This window comes from Nomascus leucogenys, chromosome 12 (genome assembly GCF_006542625.1).
Source record: "Nomascus leucogenys isolate Asia chromosome 12, Asia_NLE_v1, whole genome shotgun sequence".
In the NCBI taxonomy this organism is placed as follows: domain Eukaryota; kingdom Metazoa; phylum Chordata; class Mammalia; order Primates; family Hylobatidae; genus Nomascus; species Nomascus leucogenys.
The window spans coordinates 27,532,422-27,552,977 of NC_044392.1; the positions used below are offsets into that span (position 1 = coordinate 27,532,422).

A 20,556-nucleotide genomic window follows, 5' to 3' on the forward strand; every position below is an offset into this window, starting at 1 on the left:
TCAGTACAGATGAAACCATACATTTTAATCAAATATTTTAAAGCCATGGTTAGTTGACTCCATGGATGTAGAATCCACAAATATAGAGGGCTAACTGTACATCAAGAAAGGAAATGAAAAACACATTGCATGGCAAACACTTCAATATACGTCACACTTATTAAAACACATACACACACAAATAGTCTTGAATGGGCATTTCTTTGCAGAAGGAAAAGGTTTATTGATAAATAATATACTCTTTCTCCAGAAAACAGTATCTATAGAAAATACTAAACACAAAACTGTCTATCCGTTTGAGTTTGTTGCTGTTGTTTTTGAAGAGGCAGGGAGGAGAGCACATGTAGATATCTGGAATGGAGACACACCAAAATCTTAACTATGGCGGAATTTTAAGCACCTTTTATTTTCTTTTTTATTTCAATATTTTCCAAATTCTCAAATATGTATTATATCTTAAGAGTCCAAACACTGTTATTAAGTAGCAAAGGTATTTATTTAAAATAAATAACATAGCTAGTTTCTCCAAGATGAAGTCTTTTCATTAACACTGGTGAAAGATAACTCACTATTTTAGAAACACCATATACCAAGAAAATGTTCACCCAAGGACAGGCATGGTGGCTCACACCTGTAATCCCAGCACTTTGGGAGGCTGAGGCAGGTGGATCCTTTGAGGTCAGGAGTTCAAGACCAACCTGGCCAACATGGTGAAACCCCGTCTCTACTAAAAACGCAAAAATTAGCCAGGCGTGGTGGCGTGCACCTGTAATCCCAGCTACTCAGGAGGCTGAGGCAGAAGAATCGTTTGAACCCAGGAGGTGGAGATCATAGTGAGCCGAGATCACGCCACTGCACTCCAGCCTGGGAGACAGAGTGAGACCTGCCTCAAAAAAAAAAACAGAAAGTTCACCCAAGAAATAAATGTGAAAAATCATTCTATGAAAGGCACCTTGAAAGGTATGTATTAAAATTTTTAAAACAACTAGCTCAAATACATTATTCACAGGAAGGAGCTAAAAGAAGAGGCACATTACCAGGAAACTTTTTAAAAATCATAAAAATCAATTGATTTAAGGAAAACAAAACACTAACTAGATAACTTCTGAATTATCTTCCAAAATGAGGCATTTAGCTAACATACCAATTAAATAAATACTTGTTTAGAAATGATATTTTCCACTGGGTGTGGTGGCTCACGCCTGTAATCCCAGCACTTTGGGAAGCCCGGGCAGGTGGATCACCTGAGGTCAGGAGTTTGAGAGCAGCCTGACCAACATGGTGAAACCCTGTCTCTACTAAAAACACAAAATTATCCAGGTGTGATGCATGCTTGTAATCCCAACTACTTGGGAGGCTGAGGCTGGAGAATCACTTGAACCCAAGAGGTGGAGGTTGCAGTAAGCCAAGATCACACCATTGCACTCCAGCCTTGACAACAAGAGTGAAACTCCATCTCAAAGGAAAAGAAAAAGAAATTTTCCCATGCAAGGAACATGTTTTCTTTTATACAGTGTCATATCTGCAACCCCAAGAAAAAACAATGCAATAAGAATAAATATCTTCCCAATGATGCCCTTGATACTTATCAAGAAGTATCTGTGAATGCCTTTAACACTAGATGATAAAAAACATGCTTCTACAATGTAACACTCAGAGTTTCTAATACTGAATAGTATCCTAAAACATACAAATACCATCAAAATCTGCTTTGAATAGAATGGTTACACTGGCTAGTAGAAATGAAATCTTAAAAAGACTCAACACTTTAAAAAGCATCTTTTGAAAGTTTTATATAATATATCCACAAAGATGTGACAAGAACAGGTGCCTCCTTGTATTTTTTTTCACTACACTTTCTGATACCTTGCTTGGTCTGCAATTCTTCAGCAGAAGCCTAGCATATCATTCTCCTTATACAAAGATCATTGACCTCAAGATACTTCTGGCTGGATTGTCCAACTCTTTTGCCATAGATTATTGAAATCTACTCCAGCACAGTCCTGCAGAAGCACATCCAAGTGTTGCAAGTCCAATGTGTCCTAACCCTTCTGTGGGACCTCCTAATCCTTGTGTCACAGGTGTCCAAGAGGGCCATCACCCTCACTGGGATTCCCTTCTACCATTGTTGATGCCTGCAGTTTGAGGGGTTTTATAGTGAAATAAGCATCACAGTGACAGTAGTGGCAGCCATGCTGCTATTCCTGCTTCAGAAATCTTCCTTTAACAACAAACCTCTTCAGCTCTCATCCACGAACTCTGTGAAAATAAAAATAAAAATAAAAAAATAAATTTGTGGCATTGCTGCACAGTACATACTTAAGCAGTAAGAATATTTGTCACCTGGTTCCTGAACTATCTGCCAACTGTTTGTGCCCATCAAGAGGGACTCAAATACTAACGACTAAAGGTGTTTATCAAAGAACAGAAAACTTCTGGGAACCAGACAACCAGATGACCAGTAAATGTAACTAGAAGACTTCAGATTAATTAAAAGCATAATTATTTTTTAGGGCAGAGAGGAAGATGTTGGACATCTTCTGTAAAAGGGTCAGGTAAAATACAAAATGTAAATGGAATGCACGCTATGTTACCAATAAATCCCTTTATAAAACATAACTAAAGTTTGAAGTCAGGTAGTGTGATGCCTCCAGCTTTGTTCTTTTGGCTTAGGATTGACCTGGCGATGCGGGCTCTTTTTTGGTTCCATATGAACTTTAAAGTAGTTTAAAAAACTTTAAACTTCCAATTCTGTGAAGAAAGTCATTGGTAGCTTGATGGGGACGGCATTGAATCTATAAATTACCTTGGGCAGTATGGCCATTTTCACGATATTGATTCTTCCAACCCATGAGCATGGAATGTTCTTCCATTTGTTTGTTTCCTCTTTTATTTCATTGAGCAGTGGTTTGTAGTTCTCCTTGAAGAGGTCCTTCACATCCCTTGTAAGTTGGATTCCTAGGTATTTTATCCTCTTTGAAGCAATTGTGAATGGGAGTTCACTCATGATTTGGCTCTCTGTTTGTCTGTTATTGGTGTACAAGAATGCTTGTGATTTTTGTACATTGATTTTGTATCCTGAGACTTTGCTGAAATTGCTAATCAGCTTAAGGAGATTTTGGGCTGAGACAATGGGGTTTTCTAGATATACAATCATGTCATCTGCAAACAGGGACAATTTGACTTCCTCTTTTCCTAATTGAATACCCTTTATTTCCTTCTCCTGCCTGATTGCTCTGGCCAGAACTTCCAGCACTATGTTGAATAGGAGTGGTGAGAGAGGGCATACCTGTCTTGTGCCAGTTTTCAGAGGGACTGCTTCCAGTTTTTGCCCATTCAGTATGATATTGGCTGTGGGTTTGTCATACATAGCTCTTATTATTTTGAGACATGTCCCATCAATACCTAATTTATTGAGAGTTTTTAGCATGAAGGGTTGTTGAATTTTGTCAAAGGCCTTTTCTGCATCTATTGAGATAATCAGGTGGTTTTTGTCTTTGGTTCTGTTTATATGCTGGATTACATTTATTGATTTGCGTATGTTGAACCAGCCTTGCATCCCAGGGATGAAGCCCACTTGATCATGGTGGATAAGCTTTTTGATGTGCTGCTGGATTCGGTTTGCCAGTATTTTATTGAGGATTTTTGCATCAATGTTCATCTAGGATATTGGTCTGAAATTCTCTTTTTTGGTTATGTCTCTGCCAGGCTTTGGTATCAGGACAATGCTGGCTTCATAAAATGTGTTAGGGAGGATTCCCTCTTTTTCTATTGATTGGAATAGTTTCAGAAGGAATGGTACCAGTTCCTCCTTGTATCTCTGGTAGAATTCAGCTGTGAATCCATCAGGTCCTGGACTCTTTTTGGTTGGTAAGCTATTGATTATTGCCACAATTTTAGAACCTGTTATTGGTCTATTCAGAGATTCAACTTCTTCCTGATTTAGTCTTGGGAGGGTGTATTTGTCGAGGAATTTATCCATTTCTTCTAGATTTTCTAGTTTATTTGCGTAGAGGTGTTTGTAGTATTCTCTGATGGTAGATTGTATTTCTGTGGGATCGCGCTACCTGACTTCAAACTATACTACAGGGCTACAGTGACCAAAACAGCATGGTACTGGTACCACAACAGAGACATAGATCAATGGAACAGAACAGAGTCCTCAGAAATGATGCCGCATATCTACAACTATCTGATCTTTGACAAACCTGACAAAAACAAGAAATGGGGAAAGGATTCCCTATTTAATAAATGGTGCTGGGAAAACTGGCTAGCCATATGTAGAAAGCTGAAACTGGATCCCTTCCTTACACCTTATACAAAAATTAATTCAAGATGGATTAAAGACTTAAATGTTAGACCTAAAACCATTAAAATCCTATAAGAAAACCTAGGCAATACCATTCAGGACATAGGCGTGGGCAAGGACTTCATGTCTAAAACACCAAAAGCAATGGCAACAAAAGCCAAAATTGACAAATGGGATCTAATTAAACTAAAGAGCTTCTGCACAGCAAAAGAAACTACCATCAGAGTGAACAGGCAACCTACAGAATGGGAGAAAATTTTTGCAACCTACTCATCTGACAAAGGGCTAATATCCAGAATCTACAATGAACTCAAACAAATTTACAAGAAAAAAACAAACAACCCCATCAAAAAGTGGGCAAAGGACATGAACAGACACTTCTCAAAAGAAGACATTTATGCAGCCAAAAAACACATGAAGAAATGCTCATCATCACTGGCCATCAGAGAAATGCAAATCAAAACCACAGTGAGATACCATCTCATACCAGTTAGAATGGCCATCCTTAAAAAAGCAGGAAACAACAGGTGCTGGAGAGGATGTGGAGAAATAGGAACACTTTTACACTGTTGGTGGGACTGTAAACTAGTTCAACCATTGTGGAAGTCAGTGTGGCGATTCCTCAGGGATCTCGAACTAGAAATACCATTTGACCCAGCCATCCCATTACTGGGTATATACCCAAAGGACTATAAATCATGCTGCTATAAAGACACATGCACACGTATGTTTATTGCAGCACTATTCACAATAGCAAAGAGTTGGAACCAACCCAAATGTCCAACAATGATAGACTGGATTAAGAAAATGTGGCACATATACACCATGGAATACTATGCAGCCATAAAAAATGATGAGTACATGTCCTTTGTAGGGACATGGATGAAACTGGAAAACATCATTCTCAGTAAACTATCGCAAGGACAAAAAACCAAACACCGCATGTTCTCACTCATAGGTGGAAATTGAACAATGAGAACTCATGGACACAGGAAGGGGAACATCACACTCCGGGGACTGTTGTGGGCTTGGGGGAGGGGGGAGGGACAGCATTAGGAGATACACCTAATGCTAAATGACGAGTTAATGGGTGCAGGAAATCAACACGGCACATGGATACATATGTAACAAACCTGCACATTGTGCACATGTACCCTAAAACCTAAAGTATAATTTAAAAAAAAAAAACATAACTAAAATACAAAAATCCACATTTGTGTTTTATAATATGTAAGCAACAAGAAAGTTGTTACTGAAAACTGTATGGCTCTTCAAAGTCGAAGACTTCAACTTAAAACCCAGCTCTATCACCCAGTCTCTTAGCCACAGGATAAACAAAGGGTAACCAAACAATTTATCATCCAAACCACAACACTTTTGAGAATAAAAATGAGGGTATTAGTAATAACCTGGACAATAAGCATAAAGTAGAACTGCTCCAGGCAAACAGAAACATAAAGTCACTTGTCTAATAAGTCCAACCTGGTCATGGGCTGTTATGAGTATCAAATTAATGCTTAGCACAGTGCCTGGCATAAGCTCTCTATTTATACTGGGTTATTCCTCATTTAGAACTGATGTCTCATTCATTACCTGGAGGAGGATTTTTAAAATTTTTTTAAAAAGAAATAATGCCTCATAATAAGGTTTAATGACCACTGTCATGTATTTCTCCTTCAAACAATATATTTTACCACTAATGCCCCCATAATGTAATACTTTCTAAAATGCACTCTAAAAAAATTAAATAATAGATGGAGATAACTTTCTTACAATGTGCAATGGAAAAAATATGCTCTATAGAAACAGCATTTATTCAATACTATATCCAAAATGGTCTGGCCAAGAATTTCCCACGGTTTTTTCCACTGCTTACCTACCATGATAAGCTCTCAAAAATAACAAACATTTCCCCTGCTCTAAATCCAAGTGAATGCTACAATCCAAAAGACAGTTTCATACCATTAGTTATGGAAACCTCTTGCAGCAATTCAGTTTATTTCTGCAGCAGCATTTCTCTCTCTCCAAGCAGCAGGTTCTCCAGGTCTTCAAAGTTCATTTCCTTGCTGTTGAGCTCCAGTGATTCAGAAATCACACAGGTGTGTTAAATGATGGCTGCCAACATGAAATGCCAGTATTCTACCATCTGCTTCCCCACCTCTGTAGTGGAGTTCGTAAGGATCAGAAATAGCCCCCCCCCCATTCACAAAAACATACATATTCCTTCAGCATATTTATATTCACTGTCTACTATATGCCAGGCACACTAACAGCATACTTATACTCATTCACTCTCCTATCAGACCATTTTGAACAAGAAGTCAGTATACACATAGATATATAAGTGCTGGGAAAAAAATAGATAAAGCCTTATCTAAAAAACAAAACACAAAACTTCAACTTCTTTCAGAAGGCATGGGTTCTGATAAAGAATTTCTACAGTTACAATCTAAATTATATGTGTCTGTGCATGTTCAGTTTAGTGTAAAGCAAACTGATCACCAGGGCACAAGAACTGACATAGCCATCATGCTTTGTATCAAACTCACAGAAATCTACATTTCCATTAATTCCCATTTTGTGGCCAGAAATAAACTCAAAACTCCTGTTAATAGAATGATTTATTCACGTTTCATGATAGAGGCTAGAATTACTATTGCTTTCAGCATTTTCTGCTGATAATTTATTTTGTCACAAGCAAACATACCTGAGACATTGCTATGCATACCCATTTATGAATGCCTTTGAAATGGGTTTAGGTACTGTCTAACAGTGCAACATTTTAAAATTGGGGATATTTCAATAGATGTAGAAAAGAAGATTTCCCTATGTATTTAACTGCATTTAATCTAAACCATTTCTCCTAACAATAATCTACCAATTAATAATTTCTATAAAAAAACTTACTAGCATTTTCAAAGGACTACAAGTTGTTATACCTGCTCTATGTGAGCATTTTAATTTTAATTAAGCCAGTTCTCTGGAGCAAAATATAGCCTCTGAGCAAGAAAGCACAAAACAAATAATCACCAATGAAAACCACAGAGATTGATAAAATAATCTTAATACAATATCTAAATGAAAGCAATATGCAACTATCAAGCCCATCAGAGAAACAGGTATCGTTATAGGCACTTTTTTAAAATCACACGGACCAATCTACTAGGGCAAAATAATAAGAGAGCTGCAAAAATAGTCTCCCTTCTGAGCATAAGCAATTTACTACCATGGTAAGGTAGAAAGGCAACTCATCCAGTTGTATTTTTCTATGACAACTGCTAAGCTGTGAAAGTGCCCTACCTACGCAGATACACCAGACTTGGCTTTCCACATTCAGTTCTATGTCATTACAAATATTAATTTTGTCTTTAGAAATATACTCCAAATTTATGTAATGTCTTTATACAACAGTGAAATTAGAGCTCGAAAATATTACCCTAATTCATCTCTATAGCAAATTGCTATACTATATTATACTTACTGCCTCTTTAATTTCACAGGAGAAAACATGTATCTGAAACTCTTCTGAACCATGGGAACTCTCTGTAAATGCAAAGCAATTGCTCTCTGTTGTTCCGTCATGTCCACGTGCACAGAATAACACTTTATAGATTGGAAAAGATGCTATCTCCACATTGCTGGATTGGTCTATGAGTCTGTAGAACAGTAATGAAAAGTTAGATAAAATATCAATTCTCGAAGAACAAAGACATATTTCCAGTTAGGTTTAAAAAAAAAAAAAAAAGAACAAATAGTTTTACTATGACAATATACGATATATAAACATAACTATCTTGTTGGGGTTTTTTTTTGTTCTTTTTTTTTTTTTCGAAACACAGTTTTGCTCTTTCCCCCAGGCTGGAGTGAAGTGGCCCAATCTTGGCTCATTGCAGCCTCCACCTCCCGAGTTTGAGCGACTCTCCTGCTTCAGCCTCCCAAGAACCTGGGATTACAGGTGCCTGCCATCACACCTGGCTAATTTTTATATTTTTTGTAGAGAGAGGGTTTTGCCATGTTGGCCAGGCTGGTCTTGAACTCCTGACCACAGGTGATCCACCCTACATTGGCCTCCCAAAGTGCTAGGATTATAGGCGTGAGCCACCACACCTGGCCAAACGTAACTATCTTAAAAATCACAAAAATAAACTGGAACTAACAATGCAAGAGAGAACAAATTGTCTTCATATTCACAATACACACACACACGCAAACACCCACATACATACAAATTCTTTATTATCCTCTGACAATTTCTTTATTCTCGTGTTTCCTATGATCCAACTCATTTACTCCAAAGCTAAGTATACATGTCTGGTAACATCTGTATCACCCATCCCTAAATCTAGTCTTTTTCAGTTATGGCAAAAGGAATGCCGGTCTAGAATAGTATAGACTATCCTTGGAAAGCCCACTTCTATACAGAGCAGCACTTATTAGTTTATCTAAGCCCCAATTCATTGTTCAACTGAGGCCCTTTCTACCACAGAAAAGGTCAGGTGGTTCCAAAGATGAATTCAACAACGGAATACAAAAGCTGAAAGGAGTCTGTGGGATTTGGAAGCAAATAATTATCTGACTTTCCCTACATAAATCCGAAGTCCTGGCTGGGCGCAGTGGCTCACGCCTGTAATCCCAGCACTTTAGGAGGTCGAGATGGGTGGATCACTTGAGGTCACGAGTTCAAGACCAGTCTGACCAACACAGCGAAATCCATCTCTACTGATAAATACAAAAATCAGCCAGGCATGGTGGTGGGCACCTGTATTCCCAGCTATTCAGGAGGCTGAGGTATGAGAATCACTTGAACCCAGGAGGCAGATGTTTCAATGCGCCAAGATCGTGCCACTGCACTCCAGCCTGGGCAACAGAGTGAAACTGTCTCTCAAAAACAAAAACAAAAACAAAAACAAAAACAAAACAAAACAAAACAAAAAAATCCTAAGTCCTGGATTGGTCTACACATTCAAGACCCCTTTGAGATCTCAAATTAAGAAACTGAGGGGTAAGGGGATAACCCAAGGAATAAAGAGGCAAGTCAAAACACTAAATCCATGTCAAGGTGTGTTTGGCAAATTGAAGCTAAACACATAGCACAGAAGACATTTTGAAAACAATTTTTCTTTAAAAAGATATTTTGACATTTTTAGACGATAACATATAAATAATATACATGCAAACCCTTTCCTGAAAAATTCAAAGCATTTTTACCAAAATTTTCTAAATTTATATTGCTATTATGTTGGTACTTGGAACTTAGCAAAAGTTTTCCCACATTCTAAACTTTAGAGAATGAGGCAAATCAGAAAGGGTTTTTAAAAGATTAAAGCAACTTTCAGAGAATATTCCAAGCTCCAGACAAATTCAACCTCATTTCCTTGACCTGGTCTGCTTATTTGTTCATTCAGCAAATATTTGCTAAAATCTTGCAATGAATCACTTACTTCCCTAGCCACTGAAGCTACAGCAGGGAAAAATATAAAGAAACTATTCTCACAAGCTTATAATCTAGTGAGGAAGATATCCAATAAACTAATAAGCAAATAAATATAATATCAATTCAAAGAAAAGTGCTATGAAGAGAAAAAAAAAAAGCCCAGCATGACGAAAGAGAGTTACATGATGTAACCAAGGAAGGCTTCTTATGATAAAATGTTTACTAAGATGAAACAAAAAACATTGGAAAATCAGGGAAAGATTTACTTAGGGAGTATAAAGATAATATGCCAAGGTCCTGGGGCGGGAAATGTGACTGATAAGTCCTATAAGAATGAATACAGAGGCTAGTATAACTGGAATGTAGTGAATGAAGACAGAAAAAGGGAGAGGAAAGTGGTACTAATAATGCAAGTAAACAAATTATCTTCATATTCTTGCATATCTTACACACATACACACAAATCTGCATCTTCTTTTGATGAATGAAGAGAGAGAAGGGAGGAGGGAGACAGAAGGACAGAGAGAGAGAGAGAGAAGGGAGTCCTCTTGAATAAGATTAGTATCCTTATAAAAGAAACCCCAGAGAGCTCTTACACTCTCTTCCACCATGTAAGAACACATGAACCAGGAAGCAGGCCCTCACCAGACACCAAATATGCTGGAGCTTTGATCTAGGAACTCCCAACCACAAGAACTGTGAAAAATAATTATCTGTTGTATGTAAACCACCAGTCTATGGCAGTTTGTTATAGCAGCCCAAACAGGCTAAGAAGAAAAGAAAGAAGGAGGAAGAGGGGAAGAACAAGTTGGAGCAGTAGGTCAACAGTGCCTAACCATAATAAGGATTTCAAATATAACCACAAGTGTGACTGAGGGAAAGCCTGAATGTAGGAGAATAACATTATCTGACTTACTTTTTTTTTTTTTTTGAGATAGAGTCTCACTCTGTCGCCCAGGCTGGAGTGCAGTGGCGCAATCTCCCGGGTTCACGCCATTCTTCTGCCTCAACCTGCGGAGTAGCTGGGACTACAGGCGCCCGCCACCATGCCCAGGTAATTTTTTGTATTTTTAGTAGAGACGGGGTTTCACTGTGTTAGCCAGGATGGTCTCGATCTCCTGACCTCGTGATCCACCCACCTTGGCCTCCCAAAGTGCTGGGATTACAGGCGTGAACCACCGCGCCCAGCCAATTTTTTTTTTTTTTTTTTAATTGAGATGGGGTCTCTGTCACCCAGACTGGAGTGCAGTGGCGTGATCTCGGCTCACTGCAACCTCCATCTCCTGGGTTTGGGCGATTCTCCTGCCTCAGCCTCCCAAGTAGCTGGGATTACAGGCGTGCGCCACCACATGTGGCAAATTTTTATATTATTTTGCCCAGGCTGGTTTCAAACTCCTGACCTCAAGTGATTCACCCGCCTCAGCCTCCCAAAGTGCCGGGATTGCAGGTGTGAGCCGCCACACCTGGCCCTGACTTACATTTAAAGAAACTAAAGGTTCAGCTGACATAATGTATTATTCCTAATTAAGCATAAGAGGAAAAAGCCATTTTGCTTCTTTCCAGTCTAATGTAAGTAACTTAAAATCTATGGCTCACTCCAGTTTCTTTCAACCACTATTACTTGACAAGTTGAAGGCAGATTTTTATGCTCATTCAGGATAGAGAAATAAATATTACAAGTATTTTTACAGTTTTATTTCTATTTACAATATTCTAAGCATAATTGTTGATATGGGTTTGGATCTGCAGCCCTGTCCAAATCTCATGTCAAATTGTAATCTCCAATGTTGGAGGTGGGGCCTGATGAAAGGTGATTGGATCATGGGAGCAATTTCTTATGAATGGTTTAGCACCATTCCCTCGGTGCTGTTCTCATGATAGCAGTTCTCATGAAACCTGGTTGTTTAAAAGTGTGTGGCACCTCCCCCTTCTCTCTCTTGCGCCTGCTCCTGCCACATAAGACAATTCTGCTTCCCCTTGCCTTCTGCCATGATTGTAAGTTTCCTGAGGCCTCCCTCCCAGAAGCTGGGCCAGCATCATGTTTCCTATACAGCCTGCAGAACCAAGAGCCAGTTAAACCTCTTCTCTTTATCAATTATCCAATCTCAGTTATTTCTGTATTGCAGTGCAAGAATAGACTAATACAATTGTTCAAATGCCCCTTTCAAACAATGAACACAGTCTAAGCCCAAACATGTTTATTCTGCATGTCTACAGTGTGAGTTCACAGTAAGTTCTAACCTGATGATGCTATAACATCTTCGCCACCACCCAAAAGACTTAATACGTGTCTAAAGAAAAACCAATTAGAGCTTACCTCACAGAACCTTCTGGAACATTTGGTACATACAGGGTAACAGGAAAGGGGTATTGACTGGAAGATTTCATGGTTGCCATTGCCCGTAAAGCCTCTACTTCATTACGTGGGGAAGAAACCTTCATACATCCTAAGTAGGTCAGTTTATTAAATAAAACACTATCTTCTTCAGGTAGTCCACCTGGAGAAGATGGTCTGGGTGTAGAAATTTCTGAAGAAACAAAAAAAGAAACACTCAAAAGTCATTGCAAAACTCCACCATCATTATAATCTTGCCAATGCCCAAAAAGAAATGAAATATTTCAAACAAAATCTAGGTCTCTCTGTATTTTCACTTCTTTTATATTTTAAAATTTTAGGATTTAAAATCTAGGATTCTAGGATTTTATAATCCTAAACCTTATGTCAGAGTTCCAGAGCCAGCCATTTCATACTTTCAAATCTCTCAAAATATTATCTTACTTAGCTGCAAGTTCTTCAGCTGAGAGGAAAAAAATTGTTTTATATTAAAAAAATCAAAAATATAGAGTATAAGTATGTAAAAGAAAACAGAACCTCTGGTCCCCAAATTGACTATGCCAAAGCAAAAGATAAGCTTGGGAACCAAGTCACGCAATACTGCCTTCTTTTTGTTCCCAGATAGCTGTAAATTCACAACCCTGTGTCATAGCCTCATCCATATGCCAGGTTCCCACAACGATAGAAGGGCACATATCTCCCCAGATGGCTTCCCTCACAGATTACTCACAAGGAATTTCCTTGTGAGCCCCTAAATCATTTAAGATATGTATCATCCCTATAAACTAGCTCTAAAGCTGGGTTCTGTCAAATCTCAAACTCACAATGTCAATTATCAGCTTATCTTCACAGACACAGGAAAAGACCAGAAATTGTCCCTTCACCTACACTAAGATGAATGCATAATTGATTTTTCCTTTTTTTTTTTTTCTTTTTTATTATACTTTAAGTTTTAGGGTACATGTGCACAACATGCAGGTTTGTTACATATGTATACATGTGCCATGTTGGTGTGCTGCACCCATTAACTCGTCATTTAACATTAGGTATATCTCCTAATGCTGTCCCTCCCCACTCCCCCCACCCCACAACAGGCCCCGGTGTGTGATGTTTCCCTTCCTGTGTCCATGTGTTCTCATCGTTCAATTCCCACCTATGAGTGAGAACATGCAGTGTTTGGTTTTTTTGTCCCTGAGATAGTTTGCTGAGAATGATGGTTTCCAGCTTCATCCATGTCCCTACAAAGGACATGAACTCATCATTTTTATGGCTGCATAGTATTCCATGGTGTATATGTGCCACATTTTCTTAATCCAGTCTATCGTTGTTGGACATTTGGGTTGGTTCCACAATGAGATACCATCTCACACCAGTTAGAATGGCCATCATTAAAAAGTCAGGAAACAACAGGTGCTGGAGAGGATGTGGAGAAATAGGAACACTTTTACACTGTTGGTGGGACTGTAAACTGGTTCAACCATTGTGGAAGTCAGTGTGGCGATTCCTCAGGGACCTAGAACTAGAAATACCATTTGACTCAGCAATCCCATTACTGGGTATATACCCTAAGGATTATAAATCATGCTGCTATAAAGACACATGCACACGTATGTTTATTGCAGCACTATTCACAATAGCAAAGACTTGGAACCAACCCAAATGACTTTTTCCTCTACTCCCTCTTTTCACATGTAAAGTGTAGATTTATTGAGGCTAGTCAGAGCCTCACAAGAATGCAACCATTTGCCTCACTGCCTACCTTTCCCTCTTTTTTAACCTGTGCTTACCCTTTCCCCTTTAAACACTGAAGTTCCCAAAACCCCTCTAGAAAAGCACAGGTCACAATTGCTCCTGTGGCTTGTTTTTCCCAGGCACATACTAAACCCTTGACCAAGTAAACCTCTATGGATTGAGACCTGCCACTTTTTGGTTAACAAGTGATACAGAACAATAAGGAGGAAAAACTATACTAAAGATACTGTGAATTAGCCCCAAAATAATCAGGATTAAACAAAAGTAAATCAGCTAAAAGTTTCTCTTGATTGTAAAGATCCTTCACTGCACCACATTTATTAAGCAGCCTAACTTCCTAAGCAAAAAAAAACAATGTTAAAATGTTACATCTCATACCAACAAGTGTCAAGCTCCTTATTTCCCTCATTCCTGGTTTGCTGGCTACTATGAACTATATAAATGTTCCAATGGAATTTTTTTCCTCAAAATAATTATTTTTGATGAATGAATCTATGATTGCTTCGCCCAATTCCACCCCCATCATAATGAATTTCTTAAAAAAAAAAAACTGTTCATTTTATTCTAAGAACAGCAGGCAGCAAAGGTCCAATTGTGGTTAGAGAGCATCCATCTGCGTATATCAGGTAGTATAACATTCTCCCTTCATGCCCCTACCTAAAATCCACGTTCTGCTTGGCTTCCCCGCTGTTACTTACATTCATGCTGCACAAAATTAAGCATACATTTATCACTTGAATTAGGTCCCTGCAGCATTTTCAGACTGCCATTACCAGGATTCCTCTTGTAGGATAGGATTTTAATAAATAATTCACAAAAGCCATTTCAAATTCCCCAACTACAGCTCCTAAATATTATACTAAAATATGCAACTTCACCACTGACTTTTTTGTTAAGGAACTAAAGCCATTCAAAATGAACTACTTCATCTACCATGTTCTTCAACCACTGAAACATGTTTTTCTCCCTTTTTCAGTCAGTTCAATAAAATGTATTTTAAAAGGGATAAATAAAAAGCTACAAATACATTGTAATATGTTTAAATTATTTTGTATTATATTATTATATACATGTATGTTTTTACATACTTTTCTTAATGTAGCAAGCACTTATGCAGCAACAATAAGACTGAGGAGCCTGGGTGATTAAGTAGTTCAAGTGGTCTAACATGTGTAACTAGAGTCTTAAAAAAAGAAAAAATTTAAGATGAATGTGAACCAGGGAGAAACAACAAAAAATAATATAAATAAAAACAGAAAAGAGGAGGCCGAAAAGAAGTTGTTTGAAGAGGTATTTTACAAACCTGTGTAACCCAAGATTCATGACTCTATAGATTCCAAATATAAAACAGTACAGAAACTGATCCAAAAATAACAAATGATAAAATAGGCAAAGAAGGCCTATACAACGACTATTATAAATATGATCAAGGATTTAAAGATAAACATCTAACAAAATAAGAAGAAAAATAAAAGACATAAAAAAGAACCAAAAGAAATTCTAGAGCTGAAAAAATACAAGATCTGCAGTAAAATATTCCCCAGATGGATATAACAGCAGTTTCTAAATTGCAGAAGAGGAATGTTAAAGGAAGTTCCTTGGGCTACAGGAAAATGATACAGAGAAAACTGAAGAGCACGAGAAGTTAAATATGAGAAAAAGACCTATTCCTTGCTCTTTAATTTCTTCAAAATATAACAGACTAAAGCAAAAAAAAAACAGTATTTTGTAGAATTTGTAACACATGTATTAGCGAAATGAATGAGAGCAGATGCATAAAAACTGGAAGGTAACAAAAGATCCTTACAACGTACATAAAGTGTTACGATATTATTAGAATGTACATGAGTTAAAGACTTGAGTTATAAACTCCACAGCAACTACTAAAATAATAAGACAAAATTATATAGGTAATGTGCCAATAATGGAGATAAAATAGAACATTAAAAATAATCTAAAGGCAGGAAAGGAAGGGAAAAACAAAAACAGAAGAGACAAAAACAGCAAGAGAGTAAGTACATTTAGATCCAAATATATTAAAAATTACATTAAAAGTAAATGGTCAGCTGGGCGCAGCGACTCATGCCTGTAATCCCAGCACTTTGGGAGGCCAAGGCAGGCAGATCATGAGGTCAAGAGATCGAGACCATCCTGGCCAACAGGGTGAAACCCCATCTCTACTAAAAAAAAAACAAATTTAGCTGGGCATGGTGGCATGCACCTGTAGTCCCAGCTACTCGGGAGGCTGAGGCAGAAGAATTGCTTGAACCCAGGAGGTGGAGGTTGCAGTGAGCTGAGATCATGCCATTACACTCCAGCCTAGGCAACAAGAGTGAAACTCCATCTCAAAAAAAAAAAAAAAAAGTAAATGGTCAGCTTTTTCTGTAAAGGGTTATATGATAAATATTTTAGGTTTCGTGGGCCAAGAGACAAAATCTACAATATTATGCAAGTATTTGTACAAGTGAGAAAAAAACCTTCCACATATTTTTTGACAAAATTTAAAACTTAATTATGGATACTAAAATTTGAATTTCATATAAGCTTCATGTGTCACAATATTATTCTCCTTTTGATATGTTAGAGCCATTTAAAAATGTAAAAACCATTTTTACTTTGCAAGCCACACCATAAACAAGTACAAAGTGGAATGTGGCCTACGGATAGTAGTTTACTTACCCTAGTCTAAACCCAACTAAAAGACCGAGATTGTCAAACTGGATTTTAAAAAGGTATCTATAAGAAAAACTCTTGGCTTGAGCCAAGATAGCTGAATAGGAACAGCTCCGGCCTACAGCTCCCAGTGTGAGCCACACAAAAGATGGGTGATTTCTGCATTTCCATCTGAGGTAACGGGTTCATCTCACTAGGGAATGCCAAACAGTGGGTGCAGGACAGCGGTGCAGTGCACCGTGCATGAGCCGAAGTAGGGCAAGGCATTGCCTCACTCAGGAAGCGCAAGGGGTCACGGAGTTCCCTTTCCTACTCAAAGAAAGGGGTGACAGACGGCACCTGGAAAATCGGGTCACTCCCACCCTAATACTGCGCTTTTCCAACGAGCTTGAAAAACGACACACCAGGAGATTGTGTCCCGCACCTGGCTCGGAGGGTCCTACGCCCTCGAAGTCTCACTGATTGCTAGCACAGCAGTCTGAGATCAAACTGCAAGGCGGCAGCGAGGCTGGGGGAGGGGTGCCCACCATTGCCCAGGCTTGCTTAGGTAAACAAAGCAGCCAGGAAGCTCGAACTGGGTGGAGCCCACCACAGCTCAAGGAGGCCTGCCTGCCTCTGTAGGCTCCACCTCTGGGGCAGGACACAGACAAACAAAAAGTCAGCAGTAACCTCTGCAGACTTAAATGTCCCTGTCTGACAGCTTTGAAGAGAGTAGTGGTTCTCCCAGCACGCAGCTGGAGATCTGAGAACAGGCAGACTGCCTCCTAAAGTGGGTCCCTGACCCCTGAGCAGCCTAACTGGGAGGCACCCCCCAGTAGGGACAGACTGACACCTCACTCAGCCAGGTACTCCTCTGAGACAAAACTTCCAGAGGAACTATCAGGCAGCTGAATTTGTGGTTCATGAAAATCCGCTGTTCTGCAGCCACCGCTGCTGACACCCAGCCAAACAGGGTCTGGAGTGGACCTCTAGCAAACTCCAACAGACCTGCAGCTGAGGGTCCTGTCTGGTAGAAGGAAAACTAACAAACAGAAAGGACACCCACACCAAAAACCCATCTGTACATCACCATCATCAAAGACCAAAAGTAGAAAAAACTACAAAGATGAGGAGAAAACACAGCAGAAAAACTGGAAACTCTAAAAAGCAGAGTGCCTCTCCTCCTCCAAAGGAACACAGTTCCTCACTAGCAATGGAACAAAGCTGGACAGAGAATGACTTTGACGAGTTGAGAGAAGAAGGCTTCAGACGATCAAACTACTCAGAGCTATAAAAGGAAATTCAAACCAATGGCAAAGAAGATAAAAACTTTGAAAAAAAATTAGATGAACGTACAACTAAAATAACCAATGCAGAGAAGTGCTTAAAGGAGCTGATGGAGCTGAAAGCCAAGTTTCAAGAACTACATGAAGAATGCAGAAGCCTCGGTAGCCGATGCAATCAACTGGAAGAAAGGGTATCAGTTATGGAAGATCAAATGAATGAAATGAAGTGAGAAGGGAAGTTTAAAGAAAAAAGAGTAAAAAGAAACAAACAAAGCCTCCAAGAAATATGGGACTATGTGAAAAGACCAAACCTACATCTGATTGGTGTACCTGAAAGTGAGGGGAGAATGGAACCAAGTTGGAAAACACTCTGCAAGATATTATCCAGGAGAACTTCCCCAATCTAGCAAGGCAGGCCAACATTCAGATTCAGGAAATACAGAGAATGCCACAAAGATACTCCTCGAGAAGAGCAACTCCAAGACACATAATTGTCAGATTCGCCAAAGTTGAAATGAAGGAAAAAATGTTAAGGGCGGCCAGAGAGAAAGATCGGGTTACCCACAAAGGGAAGCCCATCAGACTAACAGCTGATCTCACAGCAGAAACTCTACAAGCCAGAAGAGAGTGGGGGCTGATATTCAACATTCTTAAAGAAAAGAATTTTCAACCCAGAATTTCATATCCAGCCAAACTAAGCTTCATAAGTGAAGGAGAAATAAAATACTTTACAGACAAGCAAATGCTGAGAGATTCTGTCACCACCAGGCCTGCCCTAAGAGAGCTCCTGAAAGAAGCACTAAACATGGAAAGGAACAACCGGTACCAGCCACTGCAAAAACATGCCAAATTGTAAAGACCATCGAGGCTAGGAAGAAACTGCATCAACTAACAAGCAAAACACCAGCTAACATCATAATGACAGGATCAAATTCACACATAACAATATTAACTTTAAACATAAATGGGCTAAATGCTCCAATTAAAAGACACAGACTGGCAAATTGGATAAGGAGTCAAGACCCATCAGTGTGTTGTACTCAGGAAATCCATCTCACGTGCAGAGACACACATAGGCTCAAAATAAAGGGATGGAGGAAGATCTACCAAGCAAATGGAAAACAAAAAAAGGCAAGGGTTGCAATCCTAGTCTCTGATAAAATAGACTTTAAACCAACAAAGATCAAAAGACACAAAGAAAGCCATTACATAACACTAAGGGATCAATTCAACAAGAAGAACTAACTATCCTAAATATATATGCACCCAATACAGGAGCACCCAGATTCATAAAGCAAGTCCTGAGTGACCTACAAAGAGACTTAGACTCCCACACAATAATAATGGGAGATTTTAACACCCCACTGTCAACGTTAGACAGATCAAAGAGACAGAAAGTTAACAAGGATATCCAGGAATTGAACTCAGCTCTGCACAAAGTGGACCTAATAGACATCTACAGAACTCTCCACCCCAATTCAACAGAATATACATTTTTTTCAGTACCACACCACACCTATCCAAAATTGACCAAATAGTTGGAACTAAAGCTCTCCTCAGCAAATGTAAAAGAACAGAAATTATAACAAACTGTCTCTCAGACCACAGTGCAATCAAACTAGAACTCAGGATTAAGAAACTCAAATCCGCTCAACGACAGGGAAACTGAACAACCTGCTCCTGAATGACATTGGGTACATAACGAAATGAAGATAGAAATAAAGATGTTCTTTGAAACCAACGAGAACAAAGACACAACATACCAGAATCTCTGGGACACATTCAAAGCAGTGTGTAGAGGGAAATTTATACCACTAAATGCCCACAAGAGAAAGCAACAAAGATCCAAAATTGACACCCGAACATCACAATTAAAAGAACTAGAAAAGCAAGAGCAAACACATTCAAAAGCTAGCAGAAGGCAAGAAATAACTAAAATCAGAGCAGAACTGAAGGAAATAGACACAAAAACCCCTTCAAAAAATTAATGAATCCAGTAGCTGGTTTTTTGAAAAGATCAACAAAATTGATAGACCGCTAGCAAGACTAATAAAGAAGAAAAGAGAGAAGAATCAAATAGACGCAATAAAAAATGACAAAGGGGATATCACCACCGATCCCACAGAAATACAAACTACCATCAGAGAATACTACAAACACCTCTACGCAAATAAACTAGAAAATCTACAAGAAATGGATAAATTCCTCGACACTTACACCCTCCCAAGACTAAAGCAGGAGGAAGTGAATCTCGGAATAGAACAATAACAGGCTGTGAAATTGTGGCAATAATCAATAGCTTACCAACCAAAAAGAGTCCAGGACCTGATGGATTCACAGCCGAATTCTACCAGAGGTACAAGGAGGAACTGGTACCATTCCTTCTGAAACTATTCCAATCAATACAAAAAGAGGGAATCCTCCCTAACACATTTTATGAGACCAGCATCATCCTGATACCAAAGCCTGGCAGAGACACAACAGAAAAAGAGAATTTCAGACCAATATCCTTGATGAACATTGATGCAAAAATCCTCAATAAAATACTGGCAAACCGAATCCAGCAGCACATCAAAAAGCTTATCCACCATGATCAAGTGGGCTTCATCCCTGGGATGCAAGCCTGGTTCAACATACGCAAATCAATAAATGTAATCCAGCATATAAACAGAACCAAAGACAAAAACCACGATTATCTCAATAGATGTAGAAAAGGCCTTTGACAAAATTCAACAACGCTTCATGCTAAAAACTCTCAATAAATTAGGTATTGATGGGACATATCTCA

At 38.8% G+C, this 20,556-nt stretch overlaps 1 protein-coding gene across 4 annotated transcripts in view; it reads right to left on the reverse strand.

The window, feature by feature from the left end:
• The window catches only part of RABGAP1L (RAB GTPase activating protein 1 like), an 856,710-nt gene that overhangs the window by 778,269 nt on the left and 57,885 nt on the right, over window positions 1-20,556 (reverse strand). For all 4 annotated transcript variants that reach the window (XM_030823945.1, XM_012511351.2, XM_003258906.3 and 1 more), the window contains exons 4-5: window positions 12,061-12,271; window positions 7,791-7,965 (exon numbers count right to left, since the gene is read on the reverse strand). In XM_030823945.1, the coding sequence (XP_030679805.1) occupies window positions 7,791-7,965; window positions 12,061-12,271 (386 nt within the window). The remainder of the gene's footprint in view (window positions 1-7,790; window positions 7,966-12,060; window positions 12,272-20,556) is intronic.